The 19,227-nt window shown below is 45.6% G+C and overlaps 5 protein-coding genes across 5 annotated transcripts; 3 read left to right on the top strand and 2 right to left on the bottom strand.

Annotated features, from left to right (window-relative positions):
- Window positions 1-5,879: 5,879 nt before the first annotated feature.
- AO090138000179 (uncharacterized protein) lies at window positions 5,880-7,349 on the bottom strand (the record flags this gene model as incomplete). Its single annotated transcript, XM_001825627.3, has 1 exon — window positions 5,880-7,349. One exon carries the CDS (start codon window positions 7,347-7,349, stop codon window positions 5,880-5,882), a length of 1,470 nt encoding a protein of 489 aa, XP_001825679.3.
- A 2,966-nt stretch (window positions 7,350-10,315) lies between these two features.
- Window positions 10,316-11,358, bottom strand: AO090138000180 (uncharacterized protein; the record flags this gene model as incomplete). Its single annotated transcript, XM_023238500.1, has 3 exons — window positions 10,316-10,350; window positions 10,716-10,829; window positions 10,962-11,358. 3 exons carry the CDS (start codon window positions 11,356-11,358, stop codon window positions 10,316-10,318), a joined length of 546 nt encoding a protein of 181 aa, XP_023093296.1.
- Window positions 11,359-12,523: 1,165 nt separating this feature from the next.
- On the top strand, window positions 12,524-13,048 carry AO090138000181 (uncharacterized protein; the record flags this gene model as incomplete). Its single annotated transcript, XM_023238499.1, has 2 exons — window positions 12,524-12,931; window positions 13,040-13,048. The coding sequence occupies 2 exons, from the start codon at window positions 12,524-12,526 to the stop codon at window positions 13,046-13,048; spliced, it is 417 nt and encodes a 138-aa protein (XP_023093297.1).
- A 354-nt stretch (window positions 13,049-13,402) lies between these two features.
- Window positions 13,403-13,829, top strand: AO090138000182 (uncharacterized protein; the record flags this gene model as incomplete). Its single annotated transcript, XM_023238498.1, has 2 exons — window positions 13,403-13,592; window positions 13,711-13,829. The coding sequence occupies 2 exons, from the start codon at window positions 13,403-13,405 to the stop codon at window positions 13,827-13,829; spliced, it is 309 nt and encodes a 102-aa protein (XP_023093298.1).
- Window positions 13,830-17,930: 4,101 nt separating this feature from the next.
- Window positions 17,931-18,876, top strand: AO090138000184 (uncharacterized protein; the record flags this gene model as incomplete). The annotated part of the gene is made up of 2 exons (XM_023238497.1): window positions 17,931-18,645; window positions 18,839-18,876. The coding sequence occupies 2 exons, from the start codon at window positions 17,931-17,933 to the stop codon at window positions 18,874-18,876; spliced, it is 753 nt and encodes a 250-aa protein (XP_023093299.1).
- Window positions 18,877-19,227: the final 351 nt, after the last annotated feature.

Here is a 19,227-nt window from a genome sequence, read left to right as displayed (position 1 = left end):
CCTAAACGGCTTCGAGATCTTTCCACAATGCCTGCAACAGAAAATTCATTAACCTCTCTTCGCTCTCATTTCCTGTGCCTGCCACTTAATGAACGTTTGCAGTTCCTTTCTTGGCTGTTCGAAGGCGCCTTGCCACGTTGCATGCTTGACACTGGTCCGACAACGTGTGAAGACCGAGATGCGCAGTCAACCAGTCGCTCAATTCCCCAGCATGAGATTGAACAACCTCAGCGCAATTGCGGTGAGGCCCAAGGCAGCTCTAGGAAGGGGATGCCATGGTCCCCTGAAGAGGCGGGCCTTCTGCTGAAGCTAAGAAGGGACGAGAGACGACCTTGGTCAGAGGTAACAAGGTTATTCTCGGACCGATATCCTGGCAGAAGTCCGGGTTCAATCCAAGTCTTTTGGAGTACGACCCTCAAGAATAAGACGTTCGCAGCCTGCGGCATTTGAAGACTCTGCAACACTAGCACCATCAACCCCAGACGCAGACCAGCCAGACGACATTACTCCCCACATCCAGGAAATGATCAAACAGGTAAGTTAGCACAGCACTGGATTATAATCAGGTATCGACCTCTCCTCGTCTGACATGTTCCAGATGTTTATTCCTGACGTCAAGGAAGTTGGAGCTCACCTCTCATTCGCGTCCTATGTCACCGCACCCGAAGCTGACTGGGAAAATGGATACAATGTTGCGAATCGGGACGGGAACTTCAGGATGTCCCAGATGATGACTTGCCAAGGTAATATGTTCCTTTAAATCCCGCAAATTGGCTACAAGGCCACAATCCCAGTGGAGATTCATACCTGGAACTACAGCTGGCCTAGAGGGTCGGTCCATAAGCAGCTGTTCAGGAAGGTATACTAGGTAGAATACATCTCGCCTGCGCACCCTAATCTAAATTGCAAAACTTTGTCCATATGGATATCTGTGGGCCTATGTAGTTGGCTAGGGAAGATTCCCAGCGACGCTGCCCTTCCAACCCTCCAAACTTTCGTGCCTCCTCATGTGACGACTTATTAAAACAAACAGTGGATGGAAGTCTATGTACGTATCCTTCGTTTACGGAATATCTATATCGCGTGATAATCAGTGGCGTTTACGACTAGCAATAGTTCATTAACCCTCAACTCCCTCGCTTTATAAATAGATTTGTGGGTGCTAACCCAGCACTGGTTGTCGAACAAGCAGTCGTAGCATTGTAATTGGTAGGCGGGTCCAATTTATTTATTTTTTATTTTATTCCTCAGGCTTTTCGCGGACATAGGCTGCATGTAGCCTCCTAGTTGGTATTATCCGACAGTTAATCCAAGACATTATAGTCGCAGGACTGGTTCCTGTTACATGAGAGTTTCCCTATGTATCCTGACAACCCAAACCTTGGCCCATCAAACGGCAGGGCATGTCAGCGAGAGCCTGGCCCTATCTTCCCCTTTTGCCACCACTCATGGTCAATGCCTGCTGTGGGATTCGAACCCACGAGCTCTATATAGAGCAATCCTATGAGCAAGAGTTGGGACCCCTAACGCACGGTGGGTTATTAGAGACCTACGGTTAGACCTCGCCATATTGCTTTTTTGGGTACCCATGGGTTACCCGCAGACCCGCCAAGAACCCAGAGCTCCGTATTTTACAGTAAAATCTATGAAAGATCCAGACATTAATATATGCAGATGTGTTACATGTGTATATATTACCGTTATTTACTTTTCTTGGCGGGTTTTGGGTCAAGGGTCGAAACCCAACCCGCGATTTGGCGAAGTCTATCAGCGCTCCTCAGCGACTGCCACTATTACCCACCCACCATGATCCACGAAGACAGGCTCCCTTCAGAGTAGTAAACACGCTAACGTGAAGCGGAGACATGAAGAGATCGGTGGATCTCTCATCCACCATTGCCCCACGCTAAACGTGATTCGTCGAGGTCTCCTTCTGGCTGGACCTAGACCCTCATCGCCCTTCAAGACGGCAGCCATGTCCATTCAATTCCTTTGACTCCAAGAATTGTCTCACGACGGTGCAGACACTTACCGAAGCCATCACTCGTCACGCAGAGTTGGTATGACGGACCTTCATCAAGGACCCTCAACAAGCTTCCCACCAGATCGATGTAGATTAGATAAGCGGTACTGAATCAGGACGGCATATCTCAGCGTGGTTTTACGTATTTTAGCACTATCAATACTAGGGTTGTACGCTCATGATTTTCTGGCGAAGCTCACGATGTATGGCGGCAGCATTGCGGGTGATGAGGTCAAGAAAGGTACGGGCGAATAGCACGCGAAGGAAGCAAGCATGTGGGAATTAGAGCCTTCCTGGGAGGAACCTAGCCATGTTCAGGATTAACGTCTATTGCAGGAGGTATAGCCATATCTCTGGGATGGACAATGATGCTCTTGAGAGTCCCGTGGACCTTGCTAGGAGCGTCAGTGCTCCTCCTTTTCCGTGTGACCGTTCCTTCCAATGCCCAGTCTTTAACATACTGCTGAACGATATGTCAAACACTGGTGCTACGCGAGATAAATATAGAAATCACTGTTGGGGGGCATTGAGGGGCATTGATGTCACAACACACCGCCCACGCCCCTGATCTCGGGATGCTCGGGGGCTGAACGAGCCCTCCTCGAAATTAAGCGGAAGTGAACGCCCATGCTGAAAGACCAGAACGACTACCTTCCGTTTCTGTGGTCATTCCGGCCCGCACATCCGACAAGTTGATGACAAAGAATGGGAAGTGGAAGAGACTCTTTCGCGGAAAGCGTCAATGTCAAGTGCAGTGGAAAGATTGTGAGTCAGACAAAACCTGGTATTCAGCGCAGGGGTTCAAGGGTGCTCCATACAAGGTCCGGAATTTCAATGATGCGTTCCCAGACCAGCCTGGACCCCCGAAGAGGCTGGGAAAATGGCTCGAAAGTTGGGACTCAGGATGGGAACTTCAGGATATCAGATTATGACTTACCAAAGTAGCATATGTTGTATAATACCTCAAGAGGCAATCACACCCTAGAGGGGGTATTGTGCCTAGATTGTAGACGTGACTTTTGTGATGAGCAGGATATGCCTCTATGCTGTATCGTTCGCCTTCTGCCTCATGCTTGTCGTCCTCGGAGCGTTTATCCAAGGTGGAGCTCAAAAACAGCCAATCATATTAGGTTTGTAACTTCTAGCATAGTTAGATGTTACAATTGACGTTTTGGAATGTACCCCGCACTTAGGAGAAAGAAATGCCGGCCTTCTAGCCAACAGTAACAGCCAATGATAAGGGCGCTAACGCAAATTGATCGAATACAATACTTGATGATAATTCGCGAGCGGTAAGGATGCTTAAGGAGCAAATATCGGCAGCGGCTAGTTGATGGGTCCGCAAATCAGGAGGAGTAAAAGCGTATGCTGGTGACTATGGCGCCAGTGGCATAGAGACTACATTTGCCCAGGTAGATGCTCTATTGGTAGCTGAATAGAGACAGAATTTGGCCTACGTGGTTGGTATCTATTGGATTCATCGTTTTCTAGGCCTAGTAAAGCACCCTGCTATAAATACCCGGCGGCGTTGGGGGGAAGTGAGTGCCCTGTCTCAACTTGAGTTCCGAGCTTAACGGAATATTTCCGTTTGAAACCTACCCATACTCGATAACCGTGTTATATATGTCTCCGCAAAGCGGTGAGTTATTTTGATGTCAATAAAATGTCAAATGCTGAAGGAGAATCAGGCAATGGTGACCTTGGGGAAATACCCCTCCTATCGGGGATTCACAGTGACGCTAAACCATCGGTAATACAAAAGATGTGCGACGACGCTATCAACAGCGGCCACCATGAGTGCATCTGGGTTTGCTATAATCGCGGGCAAAAATACTTTGCTCGCGATATAAGAGCCCCAATAGATGAAGGGTTTGATGTATACAGACTGAGATACATCGGAGGACTATGGAAACGAATTTCACTCCGATCTCCGATCAAAGTTCAAGTAGTGAATGTTCGTCCGCCCTGGCTGTTTGGTGTCTTTTAGGCTGACTTTCCCTGCAAGGTGCACTTTCTAGAGCAGAAAGGGAAAGAAGTTGAGGTCATGGTCTTACCTGTTAATGTCGATTTAGAGATGAAGGAGATAGAACAATACCTACAAGAGAGCCCCGCATCTGGCGAATGTGATGCTGGTGTCAACGAAAATGGATTACTTCAGTCATGCACTTTTGGCTCACTTTGTCCAAACACGAAGATGGGCGGCCATAACGATTATCCCTACTTTTATTGCGCCCAGGAATATCATCATGAGCTCAGATTACGAAAAAGACGTCTCGCACATAGAGAAGCGTTGCTGGAATTCTATTGGAGTTCACAAGGAAAGAGTGATTCTCATCAGTTCCTCAAGGAGTCAGGGCTGATTACTCAGTACAGGTAGGCATCAACTAATATATATATGATAGTAAAGAGATGCATGCTTACTTTTAGTAGTCATCTAAAGACAACACACTTTCTGGATGCAGCCGATTCCTGCGGTGAAGGTATTCTGGCACTATTGCTGGTCGATGGATGGCACAAGAGAAACCTTCTGATTCTTGCTGGGCTGGCCGTCTTAATCAGTATCTCGGTTACTGCACTCACTACAGCTGTTACGAGGGATTTAGATGCTGGGCTTACTGCGGGAAGTTACACTTCTGGGGTAGCGGCATTATTGATCGCGACCCTAACGTTCTTTAGTGCTGTTTTATAGGATTTGCGGCGTACTGTGATAAATAAAGAACGAATTCTCTAATATTATCTGTTACAGACCCTTAAGAATGTAGCGCGCTTCCGGATAAGCCTTTTGTATTGGCTATTCGGATGGTTGACACTTGGACACTGGGGGCTAAAGTCCATCCAATCATCATCCCAGTCACCCCCACCCCGTAACATCCTTGACAATGGATAAACCACCAGCCAATCGAAGCCTAATCTCGCATCGCCGCAGGCTGCAAGTGAAACCGACAACATACTAAAGGTGGAATGAGCGCCTAGCTTTTGTGAGTTGGTAAGACAGCACCTATAGGCCAATGAATTCAGGAGATGTGCTAGTGTAGACAAAGACCTTGGATATTAAGTTTTCTTAGCAGTGCAACATCACAAACCAGTGATTAGTTCACGTTTTTATGGCCCTCCGTTCACAGGCTAGTACTTTGGATTAATATTATTAGGCGTGCGTGACCAGCCAATGGATTCAAAGGGGGTTTTTTTTTTATCTCGAGGGCTTAGGCCCTCAATATGTTTTTGTAGCTCGGCTATTGGACACCGCCGTCTACCAAGGCTTTTGTGGACAGGCAGCTTCGCATAAGTTCCGTATTCTACCATTATCAGCACCTATCATGGAGCGTTCTTTAATGCGACAATAATGAACAAATATAGGTACCTTTGTTTCAGCTATAGGTCTGTGCTGTCCCAAGGAATGCAGCCCTTCAAGCAGGGGTTGAAATGGTGTATAACACCCAAGACATTTGTGCCTATAAGCTTCCATTCATTTCTTGTTCTTGCTGTGTCAAATGTCCATCTGTGTCTCCTTCCGTACTAAACTAAAACGACGCTTGAGTATGAGACCTACATAACCAGATCGTTAAACGATGCTAACAAGTAGGGTAGTTCCCAATACTAGCGAGAAAAGACCTCGATATGACAGCAAGTTCTGGACAAGCAGGCTCCTGCAGGAACTCGAAATGCAGCCACTGGAATGACGCGCATAATAGATTCACCTGCAAGGAAGCTGGCTGCCGGAAACAGTGGAAAATTTGCCAAACTGGCGACCACGGAATTTCCGGAAAATACGCCATATGTTCGAAATGCAAAGATCATCCCGCAGGTGGCCCCGATGGCTTTATGGAGTGGATCGACCTGACACAATGAACATACTTCAATCAACCTTGCTAAGCCATTCATCGATGAATTCCTGTGAGCCGGTAACCTCGATAGTACCGGATTCCACATCGTCCACACACTCATCGTCAGAACTTTCGATATCAATCCATGAGTGCTGGTATATGGGCTTCTCATTAGCTGGATATCCTGTTGACCGTAGCCAGCTGAATATTCCGCGTGTAGCCGCCTCTGACAATGATTCCGAAAACAATTTAAGGTCGTGTTGTGCTGATGGATATCGTTCCGGTACATGTGTATTTAAACCATTTTCATTGTCAGAAGTAAGATCTATGCCCAGATCTTCAAGCTCTTCACCATTTGCAAGAACCCAGTTCCAAGAGTGATACTCTAAACAATGGCATCCGCAACATGCATGCTGCCGAACCTGAGGTTCTGTGTCATACAGAAGAGTAGCACCAAAAGGCTTCCAAGGGTAAATTGGAACTCTAATAAATCCATCGCAGCCTGTAATGAAGAGAAGGCGACACTCATCTTCGCGACGTATCGTTATGCCGTCGCTAAGGCCTGGCTTCAATGCTATAAAAGATTGTACTGTCCCGGTCCAGGCAGCAGCGTTAAGATCTAGCGCTGTGAGACCAGTCCGAATATCCCGTAATGTAATCTTGGCAATGTCCGTAATAATTGCGCCAAGCCACAGACTGCTAAACTTAGGTTCTCGATTTGCCAGGACCTTCGCGAGCATAGGCAAATCGTTCGCTTCAAGGAGAGGATCTATTATTGCGAATGCAGGGTTTAGCCAAGCACTGACCAGGTTACATTCGATATCTGCATTAAAGAAAGTGCTGAAGAGCAGAGACCGCATACCCCAAACATTGGAGCTCAGCGTCATATAATAAGGAAGGAGTCTCCCATGCTCCCCAATGATATCTTTATCTGGTTGTGCGGATATTGCGGGCGACTGTGATCGTTGGACCTGTTTTGGCATCGGAAGTGATACCAATCTCCCACTAAGGAAAGGAACATAAAGCACCGCAGCCAGAGCCGCAGAACATTGGCCATATAGGCGATGACGGGAACAAAACCGAGCTAGATATGCAAGGGCAGTGCTCGATGACGGCAGCTCAATACCAGCAACAGAAGGGTCTCCCATAACACCAATGCGTGATGTATCCGATATCGTAACAGACCACGGAGACAAGTATATTTTCTGGTTATAGTCTGCTGTTATGTGCCGGCAGCCCCCGGAAGATAGTATGACCGCCCACCAACCAGCTTCGTCTTTTCCGGCATGATATCCCAAGTCGATCTCAGCCGCATATTGATGGCTGGGTACCATAAAAGATGCAACATTTTCTGTTGTAAATTTGATTTTGCAATCCGATGCACTCTTTAATAGCTCTGCCCATCGTGCTGAAAGAATATAAGCCCAGGCAAGGAATAAGACTGTAAGGTAGTTGCCCTCGTCATGACCCAATATTCCTTGGACACCTGGCCACTCCGCCATTGGAGCAGAGTCGGAAATTTGCACAGTGAGCGAACTTTGAACTCCCAGTATTAGGTGAGCGGGCATGGTCTTAGGTTCAAGGGGACATTTGCTATAGGAAGTCCTCCAAATCGAGCGACAGCTACACGTAAGGCCATAATGACCTTCTCTGGGCCCTTTTTCCATGAGTTTCAAGGGCGTATGAGCATCTTGGGGAAGCAGGCCGCATCCAAGAAAAGAAGGCGTTCGCCTGTGAAGCTTCTTCAAGTCGATACAATCAAACGGGAGTAGGGTTGTAGTTTTGGATGTGTTGAGATAGGAAGACCATATTTTGGAACTTTCGTAGAGAACTCGGTCAAAAACCGCCCTACTCGGACGAATGGCTTCATCCATGGTAGGCGATATTCCGGCCTAAGGGGGATTGCAAAGAGCGCAACCAACTTATATAGAAAGGGGAAGACAAGAAGTGCAAGCATGACAAAATCGGTGTCTATGTCAGAAGCCTATCGCCAACGTAACCTGCCTGTATTTCATATGAAGGCGCGAGATATTAGGCGTATGTTGAATAGAGCTAAAGAATTAATCCGACATTCTCCGTCCAATCCTTGGTAGGCTCGAGAGCGCCTCGAACAGGAAAATTGTTTACCCGAACGGACATTTCGCCCCTATCTCTAGATCTAACCAAAGATCAAATTGTATCCGCTCCTTGATGGCTGATATAGTCTCAATCTCTTCACCCTTAAATAAAGGTGCCTGCTTCGAATAGTAGCTCAGGATCATGATTCGCTTGCCCTACTGAAACGTTGCCTATTTTTCGGGGATATCACCTACGTCATCGCAATATGAACAAGACTAATATCCTACATGAGCTGGGATACAGAGATCAAAGGATTCGATTGTTTACCCATTTGTACCGAAACCGCAAGTTTATCGAAACAATCGTGACCCATCACCTAAGCCTCTCTTCTGCGGACACATGTATGTTGTTGATGTTAAGGAATGGATACATGGCAGCTTCAATGTTTGCATCCGATTTGAGGTGATAGTCAAGGGCGGGATCCTAGGATGCAACTGATGATCCAATCTCTATTGCCATACCGGATAATGGAGAATTACTGCCAAGAATATGCGGATGAGAAGGATCATTGGGAAGCTGGGACCTATACATAGCTTCAAGAGAACTGTCCAACTGTCCCTATACCACAGTTGTATGGGTTTTGGCTGTCTACTGGTCAAACTGTATGTCCTCCTTTTACCTGTCTTCGAATACGAATTATTGCTTACAATGCCAGTTCATAGTTCTCGATAGCCTGCCTTTTATGACCCGCATTATTCAGCGTCTGCGCCCTCAACTACTCAATTGGTCATACTATCCGATTCTATCACCTTATGTTCAACAGCGAACCGAAGATAAAATTGGGTTGGGCACACCTTATCTTTTGAATATATTGATCCGTCGGGAGGGAAAATGCTTTCTGAAACGTGGGAGGAAGGGCGTCACATTCCCAAATTACGCAAACCTTTTCCATGGGCTCCCGCATTATGTTGGATTTGGCACGCATTCCATTACCAAAATCGGGTCCTTCTGGATGAAAACTGTACTTGGATAACCGACCAAATATTGAAATGTAGATCAGACGAAGTATGGTGACTACTTTTTCTTTTGAACACGAATATAATTAGCCTACAACCAGCCAATCGAAGCTAAATCACGAACCCTATGAAGGGCAGTGGGTGAGGATGAAATATACCGAAGCAAGTACGGAGTAGTGTATATAGTGTATATGTTCAGAATAGAGACTCCATGTGTTAGCTGGCTAATGCCAAGCCTTTCCCAATATTAGTGGTTATCCATCCCTGACGTCATTGCGTCGGATTAAGCATGGATTAACTAACCTGTTAGAGAGTATGATACCTATTTCTAGGTACCCATCATTCAATCGTTGCTTTGGTGGATCTGTTTTTGAGGGAGGACCCACATTTATGTACGAGAAGAGCGTAAATTCGCAGATCTACTTGCCCCCAACCGTGTAATAAATTAGCCGAACGTGGCACACTACAACTGTAGGAAAAAGGAAAAAATATCTTAGTAATAGGCAATTTGTTTTTATTATATATATATATATATATATTTAAGAAAAAGCCCTTTTCCATATCAGAACAAAGTAAGAAAGAGAAGTTCCTCGTGCCCAGAAGAAACAAATTTATTGTTCTTATAAAACGGCCGTAGCAATTGTTGATGCACCGATGCCTAAGCCGCCCGAATTAGTCACTCTTATGGACATACAAGTTCGATGTTTTAAGACCCCGCACACCGCTGACGTGAAGCGCCTGCTTGTTTCTCCCTACACACGACCGTGCAAAAGAGATTAGGATTGTGACTACAATATCACATTGGCGCCCCACATATTTTTCCTTACACCTGTTCATTTCTAGGGGCAGTAGTATTTAATAGGTAAATACTACTCCTATCAATCTTTTCTAGAGGGTAGCTGATGGTCTAGCATTATCTCAAGGGGTTTCTCGTTACGAAGCATTTATACATATTCAAAGCATCTGCGACCATGGGCGAAATGGAGGTTGAAGACCCAGGTATTCCGGTCAATGATATCGCCGATAACCCTACAAAACTTGAGGAAAAAGCAAAGAATGAAGTATGCGTCTCTGTAGGATTCATTTAGTATGACCGCTAAATATTTTCTAGTCTGGAGAGGATGTTGTCCTAGACTCCGATTGGACGGACGTCAAGCAATTTGAGTCTTGTCAGAACGTGCGTGCTATTCTTCTGCGAAAACAGGACCCTCCAGGTGGTGTAGCAAGAATCGAAGGGAGCCCCTCAAGATACATATTAACGGCTAAGGTAACCGGTGTTATACTTCTTGCGGCAAAGCCAGGTGAAAAAATCATTTTGCTAGGCTATCCCTCCGTCCGATGTTTCCGTCGTCGCCCATGACGCACGAATATATTGAACTAGTTCGACCGCCAAACTACATGAAAACTGCACCTTTGCACTCCACCCGATCTTTGAATCAATATTGATATCAATATGTGGCAAAGCACCATACCATGGAAAAATGAGTTGGATGTATCGCAAATTGGGACAGCCGGCTTGGTAGTGTTGGAGTAGGCGCAGAATATTCGAGAGCTGTTGCGGGTTGGATGCAGTTGAGTGGTAACACTGAATGAACCCAATCAGCTGCTTGATATCCAAGTCAAAAACTGACTGAGGGAGTTGGTTTTGCAGCAGCGATACTTTAAGTCCGGGTACGTCATCTGCTATTAGCATGACTGGGGTTTTTGATTTTCTATTCCCTGTATTATCTAAATTAAATACTCAGTAAATGTAGACTGCATGATCTTATATTATAAATAAAATGTCAGAAATACCTGCTTCCGATCCTTCCTCGCGAACCTGCTGAGCCGTAGTTGGGAGACTGGCTTTTCCTACTACATCGCGATGCAGAGAGTTTTGATTGCGCTTCCGTTTTCTCAATGAAGTGTCTATAATATTAGCCTGCGTGCCAAAAAAAAAAGAAAAGAAAAGAAAAGAAAAGAAAAGAAAAGAAACGAAAAGAAAAGAAAAGAAAAGAAAAGAAAAGAAAGAAAACCAATAGGGTTAACTTGGTTGCCTACCTGAGCTTTCTAAAACAGCCTGGTGTTCCTGGCAGAGAGCTGTCGCCGCATCCTTAAGTCCTTTCTTGGGGACGTATATCTGATCCCAAAGCTTTGGAATAAGGATTTCCAGATTCAGTTTAGCGATATTCGTAACTGAATCAGCCAGCATACATAGAACAACCATCACTGGCCCAAGAGTTGAATAAACCTTGCGGAAAAGCTTTCGAACGCGGAGTATTCTATACTGCTGTGCCTGAGATAGGGAATCTAACGCAGACTCCGCGAATATCTCAAAGCATGATTGTATAGTTTTCAACTGATGACCATCTAGTCCACTCGAATCACTGCCGAAATGTGCCCCTCTTGATTTAACTCGTTCGACAAATTTGTCCTCCAGCGAAGAGGTGGCTTCCATGGCTCAGCAAGTTTTCATAGAATTGATCCGTCGTGGTGGAAGGATGCGAATGGACGAGAACAGATGAGAACAGATGAGAACAGATGAGAACAGATGAGAACAGATGAGAACAGATGAGAACAGATGAGAACAGATGAGAACAGATGAGAACAGATGAGAACAGATGAGAACAGATGAGAACAGATGAGAACAGATGAGAACAGATGAGAACAGATGAGAACAGATGAGAACAGATGAGAACAGATGAGAACAGATGAGAACAGATGAGAACAGATGAGAACAGATGAGAATAGATTAGAGATGCAAAGTAATTGTATGTGACTGTATGATGAGCTCTGCGCATGTATGAGAATAACTGAGAACTCCTAAGATAAGTTACGCGCAACCCAAATTTAGTTACCAATGAGTGGTGAGATAAAGACCCACTTATGACAATATACCCGAATAAATGAGAATGTATGCGAACAAATGAGAATATATCCAGATGATAATATATGCGAATGAATGAGAATGCATGCAAACGTATGTCGAGCTTGTAATATCAGGTAATACTTAAAATCAGATTTTGGCTTATGGTTATACGACGTTCCTTGAGCCCAATCTATGTTGTAGACGGAACACCGCTAGGGACATGATCGGTTTTATTACATCGTCATTTATCAATGAAAAATATGCACAGAGGTGATGATAGCTACACACTACACGTAGTTCTTCCGAGACAGAGTGAACTACCAGCCAACAAAATGGTAGGTTAAAATTTTCCCTTCTGTAGAAGCATTGCTAGAACTGTTGGTCTGACATCCGTCAACCGTCATTTCTAATTGCCGTACACTTTGTTCGATCATGAGTTGGTTGGTGGCATTCTTCGCTGCGTGGGAGTGATTGGAGTCTGTTTACCCGACTGCCGTCTCTGGTGAGATGCGTCCTCTTGAGGAGCTTCATCTATATTTCGTCTCCTTGGAGCATGGCGTTACATCTAAGTACTTGTCGGCTACCGTATGTATCGACAACTTGGTTAACCTAAGCAAGGCGAGCTTCATGCAGTATAAATAGGGTCTTGCGTTTGTGTTTTTAATCATGCAGATTTCCCTAGTCTGGTATTAGTTACTACTATAGTATCTACCAAGTCTTCTCGTATCTGTACTCCCTTATCTGTCTGCACCAAATGATGGATTGCCTGGCCAGCATCTGGGGTGGTATTAAACCTTGGCTATGGCCGACGGGGCGAAGTGTTCAAAGAGACGAGGTCAGAATCTCGCACCTACATTGCAGGACGCAAGGTCTAACAACAGTTAAGGTCTTAATCTTCGTGGACGCCGAGAGAGGACCGGACGACCTGGTAGTGACATTTCATCGCAATCATTTCCAGGACCGCCTTCCATGGAATGAGTTCAAGTCGCTTGGGCCACCAGCTGCAACTGCAGTTGTCAAAGCTGGATGGAAATTTGTGGCTTTAGAACAGATAGCGGAGTCAATACACGCAAGGCGGTTCGACGAAAAGGAACTGGATAAACTTCGAAATGAGGCCAGGGACGAGCGCAAGCGGATTTCCATTCGCAAACCTTCGGATCCAGTTAGCATTTTCGAAATAGACTAGGCTGGAGGATCGGATGGCCAATTGCTCTAAGCCACTAGCGATAGTGGCCATGCATGTATAGATGCAGCCGGTCATTGTACGTAGTATTCGTAAGTAGGTAATGAACACGGTGCCTGTCCATTCGATATAACAGGCGAAACATAAGTACTAGGAGGTGTTGGTAGGTATGATTGCCATTGGCCCGACATTTTTAGCATATATTTGACGTAGGTAGTATTTAGTTCTGTTGAAGCCCAAATATCAAAGCATGGTCATGTCGACCAGTCCCTGATCTTCTTTTAATTCATCATGGTTAGCTTGCAAAGGCAGCATAACACTCTCAGTAAAATCGTTGAGCACACATCAATACGGTTTATTTGCCCGCAATGTCTTCGAGGATTCCCGCGCTCCAATATATTATACAGCCATTTTCGAGACCAGCAGGACGACATCCATAAGGGCCTCGGCATGAGAAACACGGACCATAAAACATTCTTATTGTGCTATCAAAAGGCCCTCAAGGCCTCCATCCCTGCAAAAGAGCTGCCACAGGGTCCAAAATGCTTTGAGCTCGCATACATTGTTCAGCATTATGAGGAAGATGCTGAGACGCATCAACATTTAATTCCGCATATAGCCACTCATAACCAAACAGCCAGTGAGTAGTTTTTTTTTATCAATGTGGTTGATGCCAAACCAGAGTTATTGTCACGTTCTAACGCATGTATTCATTGCGCAAGCGTGGTCCCATCAAGCAGACTCATTCTTTTATGCAGGTCCATCTTCCTCGGCTCTGCCTTCCGATTACCTACCGCAAGGCGCGATACTTGACGAAAGTACGGTGTGGAACAACTGGGGAAACGTCAGTCCAGGATTTGAAGATGGTTTCAACTGAGATAAAGTCAATTGGGATTGCGGTTGCCGCTCCTTGTTCAAACCTAGCTTAGCCAGTAGATGGATGCGTCTTCCTTTCCTTTTAGTAACTGAAACATTTCATTTGTATATATTCACACACTGGTTTATGAATTAGCATAACTCGTGCGGGCTTCCACCTTGTTGCTCGACGGTCTATTGGGGGCATCCTCAATTCTTTCCTCAGACAGTGATAAGTGTAAAACAAGAAGTAGAAAAGTAAGGAATGATCACACTAGACAGAAACTGAAAAGAATCTTGAAGCACTCTGATTGGCTTTGGCGAGAGGAGAATACATTGTTTGATTGGACAGTTTCTGGTGGAGTCAGTGCATTTCCGCTTGGCTTACGAGCCATACCATAGAATTAATTCTATAACCTGCTCGTATCTGAATGGTTCGTGACCTCTGTACCCTGTTTGCCTCATATGGTGCTTAAAATACTGATTATGCCTGACCTGGAGAGAAAGCTCAACACACTTAAAAAGGTCATCGTACAAAGAAGTAAGACAATATTATTCGAATTGTCGACCAAGCTTGTTGATAAAAATCACTATATTGGAACATTCACTCTTCCGTGGACGTACAAACAAAGAACCTCCACCCCCTCCCAGCACAAAGTTTCTCTCAAGCCGCTTACACCGCACTTCGAGTAAACGGGCTTGGCTCGACTGGTCATACGAGCATTACATTCAGCAAATCTATCTGAGTTGGCTGCCAGACTACCTTATCTGCCGGGTGTATTCTCATGATAAAATATCACCCGCGATTGTTGTTAGACAGTCTATCGGACGAATAATACTAGACCAAATTCATACTCAAGAATGCTTAACAGTCTGACAAACTCGGCGCCGAAATCTTCCAATGTATCTTCCCGCGCGTGTCGGTGGTTGTATCGTTCCCAGCGCGTCTTGCACAGCTGCTCGCAATCGTATGTTGGTGGCGATAAGAACATCAGGAGCTCTCGAGATGGTGGCGGTGCCTTTGGGCCATTGAACGATCCATCAAAGTGCCAAGTAAGGAGAGCCAACTTAAGAAGATCGTTGTAGCTGAGTATTTCTGTCAAAGTCTCGGCGTAGCTATGGAGCAGTTCGCTGCCTGCTAAGCGATCTACCCACTCCTGCTTATACCCGCTTTTTTTGAGAGCCTGGCAAGTATCTAAGAGATTCACGGCATCACGACTGAGCCTATACCGTAGGCGGTTGCAGTCATCCGCCAAGATGTTTAAGCACCGTACTTGCAAAGCCTTCACTGCTGTCCGGGCTGGAAGGCGGAGAATGGATTCGGGCAGGGGAGCAGCGTTGCAGAGAATGGACTCAGACGTGGGAACAACGTTGTGAGCCTTTGATGTATAACACTTTAGTGAGGATCATAAACAATCGTCGTTAGGAAAAAAAACCATGGTTTTCATCAACTGTCCGGATGGCTAAGAACAATTCAGAGTGCGATCTCGTTGATAACTTGGTGTCAAAAAATACTCTCATATTTCCCATAGCCTACAACATCGCATAGTTCTTAAGATCAGTCCTTCGTTCGCGTGCAACCCTGGCATGGGAATCAAAGGAATGAAATCCTTGTTAGTCTTACCTACATAGTACACACTTCCGTATTTGCGGAGACCCCCTGGACTCTCCATTCGGCCCCACTTTGCACATTTCTTGCTGTATTGAAAACCTAGGTATTGGAGTATGATGCAAAGTTGGCTTCTAGATCACAATCGCTGGTTGCCTCGCATCTTCTAGCTGCATATCATTGAACAGTGGTCGGACTCGCGCTTAGTTCGGGATAGGTACCACAGACTAGTGATCATTGGCTAGAGACAGACGCAGGGAATGAGCTGGTTTACGAGTCAGGCGAAATCCTCTTTCGTTGTAGACCTGCACAGTCCGCCAAAACTAATTGGTTGGAACAGAACCTCGCTAGTTGTCTGATCCCTTTGGGGGAAGGGAAGGGTAGGGCACAGCTGCTTCTGATAAATAAATATTGGCTGGTTATTACGGAATAGAGATTCCAGCAATTCTCTGATAGCACCATCTCAATCAGGGGACCCGAAACGATCCTCATTACCACAACCTATCTAACAGGCCTTTTCGCACGATGTGGGACGTGATTACCATTTCCTTCATTTTCTGTTTTTGCATTATATATTATATTCTTTCTATGTGTGGAATATTGAGCGGCCATGTTCTCGAACTCTGGAGTCAGCATGGGTAAGATTCACTCTTCTTAACATATGCTCATGTTTATCCCTTGACAATAATCAATCAACAGTATTATAGACAAATCGCCTGGCAGTCGTCGGTGTGACAAGCGGAGGTGTAAGACGGAGCTGGACCGAGTTCTATGGCAACCATTAAACAGCCAAGTTACCTTAATACCAGAGGGTTTCAAGGCATACGGGGAATGATAGCAATGCAAGCCTGAATGACAAGATGGAGAAACGCCGAGATAACGACACTCGAATAGAAAAACTCCGCTATCAGTGTGACTGCCTGGAATGGTAAATGGGTGGAAAAGATGGAATAAAAAAAATCGGGTAGGCGGATGTAGCATGATCTAATTATCGAAAAGCCATGAGGAGAGTATGTACTGAGGTATCTGCCAACCAAAAACATGTACTTTTTATCCGACTTAAGAAATGACAATCCTTGTATTGCTGATAATATAATCGTACCATAAAGGAACTATTTGCTTGCGTAGACTATCGATTTAGCTGGACCCAGTCTAGACGTATTTTGGTGTTTTGAAAGTTAAATGTAAAACGGTATAGTCAACAATATGTCCCATAGATAGGCAACGCTGATCCTTTCTCGTTTCCACGAGTCGCCTACAACTGCAAGCCATGGGAAATTACATGAAGCCGTAACCGAGCTCAAATTCTCTCGAGGAATTCCCTCATCAATAGCTTAGAACATACCTCGGATAGTCTGTTGGAGCTAGATTAGCTATCGATGCACCAGTGTCTACCTGAGAGTGTTCAGTTGCAGCTGGGAGCGGAGTGCGGACTCATGCAGGAAGAAGATACGACCACGCCACAAGTTTGATAGGCTCAGTCACCGTCAACGTATCTGGTACTTCACATATTGTGGCTTCTTTGCCGCCGCTGTTGTCGATCGTAATATCTAAGCAGGGTCAGCAGTTAGCGGGCAGGGATGTTACTTGCTACCTTTTGTAAACCCTAGTCGCATTAATGTAACATAACCGCTGCTGATCGCTGCACGTAAGTTCATTTTATATGTTGGTTTCTCGGAGGCACAATGCCGAACTTATGTGGTAAGGTGTCATTCTAGAGCTTCGGAGTATAATGGACCAGTCGCTGAGAATGATATAAATGCGGGAGGTTTCAGTCCACAGATTTCATGGACTGGCCCCTCCATAAGCCGTTTCGTGCTCTCCCTTTGTCACAATCTCACTTTGAAAGCTTCTCATGGGCTCATTGAATGTTCCTCAAGCCTGACGAATACAAAAAATGGTATGTTCATACAAGGTGCGTAATTTAGGGAGGATAATGCTTACTGCGTTAGAAGGTACCATGGGCCTGCCATTTCTGCTATTCACAAAAAATCAGAGTAACTCAGTGTAATCGCATAAACGAAAGGACATTCACCTAACCTCTAACAGTGCACTGAGACACGACCCTGCTTTCAATGTACCAAACGTGGTCTGGAATGCACCCTTCGGCAAAAAGACATACCAGTCTGTATCGAGTGCGGCAGGCAACGGCTGAAGGTAATCTACAATCACGTCTAGAGGGCGTATAATCTAACTGGCGTAGAGCGCTAAAGGACAGCCTGGCTCTAGGTGTGTCACGACGGGAAAGAAATGTCGTTACCCAAAGAAGGTCAATAACTTCCGAAAGACACTTTCATTGTGGACCATACTTACTTGTCCAGAGGGTCATGCGGATGCGGGCATGTTATACATGCCGTAAGAGAAAAATCAAGGTAAGTGACCAATATCTCTCCACAGATGACAGAGGAGAAAAGAAGGGGGGGTATACTTGGCTAAGTTAGACAGTGTTCGGAGCAAATTCCTTGTGACCAATGCACGAAGCGTGGGATGCAGTGCCAGCCCGTCTATCACTGGATGAATAATAAAAACATCACTCGAAACGCTCCCGGATCATCCTTCGCAGAAGACCAACTCTCCGTGGTTGGACCACCGGCTGTATCTTTACTTGGTAACGTTTCACGTTCTCCGACGCCAACACCAACTCAATTCGTCGATTTGAATGAGTCTCTGATTCAGTCTCTCGCATCTGATTGGGACAGCTTGCGAAATACCCCGTGCAGCGCTCAGCCAAGAATCAACCCTGAGCAAGACAATCGCCCTGATCATCATGGTCCTGGTCAAAGTGACAGTATCGGTAACACCACATGGATGCTTTGTTCGATGGCGTTTCCCCCGAACCTAGGAAATGACGTTGTGTACGTCGAAGCATATATATCTTCCTTCCACCCTGGTGGCCAGGTTGTTCTTAAGCTTACTCCCGAGACAATCAGTAAACTGGTCCGGAAACACCGATTGAACTATTGCGTGTATCCAACTACCAGTGGCAATGGCCGGTATCAAGCGGAACTGCAACTGGCGGTGTTATATGCACAATTCCATCAGGCACTGGTTAATTTTGCTTATTTAATTCGTGGGGACGTTCTGGCTACCTTGTGGGAGCGCCAGGAGCAAAAGGTGCCGGACTGGATCTGGAAACATGTCAAAAATTTGATCTGGGGGTTCTTCTTCTCTCCCTTCACCTGTAAATATCGGTTGATGATGTTTTTATTGGTTGCGGGACCTATTGAAGGTTAGCGTGGGTCATAGATAAATGCTTGGCACGGCCAATGTACTACTAATAATACGTGTCTCCACACGAGTCGGTCCACATGACTAGTATATCACGTGACAAGCAAGCACTTATCAGCCCTTTCTCCCGGAACAGTTTACCTTTCCTTCGTCTCCCGTCTAATCAAATACCCTATAAGATGCCACCTTTACAGATGAGTTGATGCTGGACGAACGCTTTGAACTAGAATAGGGTATATTGTTATGTCTTTTTCTTAACTTACCTCATATTGACTTTGCCGGCTCGGGTTTGAATGCCGTCGTATTCCCAGGTCAGACTTCTCCAGACGATCCTGTTTGTTGATATCCCGTTTGTTCTAGATTCTTGTCCGAATAACCCGTCTTTGGATGCTTTGACATTAGCGGCACTTCCGAAACGGCCCGTCGTTTACGTCCTCTGGGACTATGTTGGAAGCTGGCATGATGGACATAGTGAGTGAGCAGCTGCGGGGCACGCCGTCTCAACTCGGAGTAGGAATGCCACTCCAGTTTGAGGCAAAGGAATTCCAAGCCACCCTCTTGAGTTGACCGGTGTGCAAGGACG

This window comes from Aspergillus oryzae, chromosome 6 (genome assembly GCF_000184455.2).
Source record: "Aspergillus oryzae RIB40 DNA, chromosome 6".
NCBI classification, from domain to species: domain Eukaryota; kingdom Fungi; phylum Ascomycota; class Eurotiomycetes; order Eurotiales; family Aspergillaceae; genus Aspergillus; species Aspergillus oryzae.
This window is presented reverse-complemented; position numbering and strand designations above follow the sequence as displayed.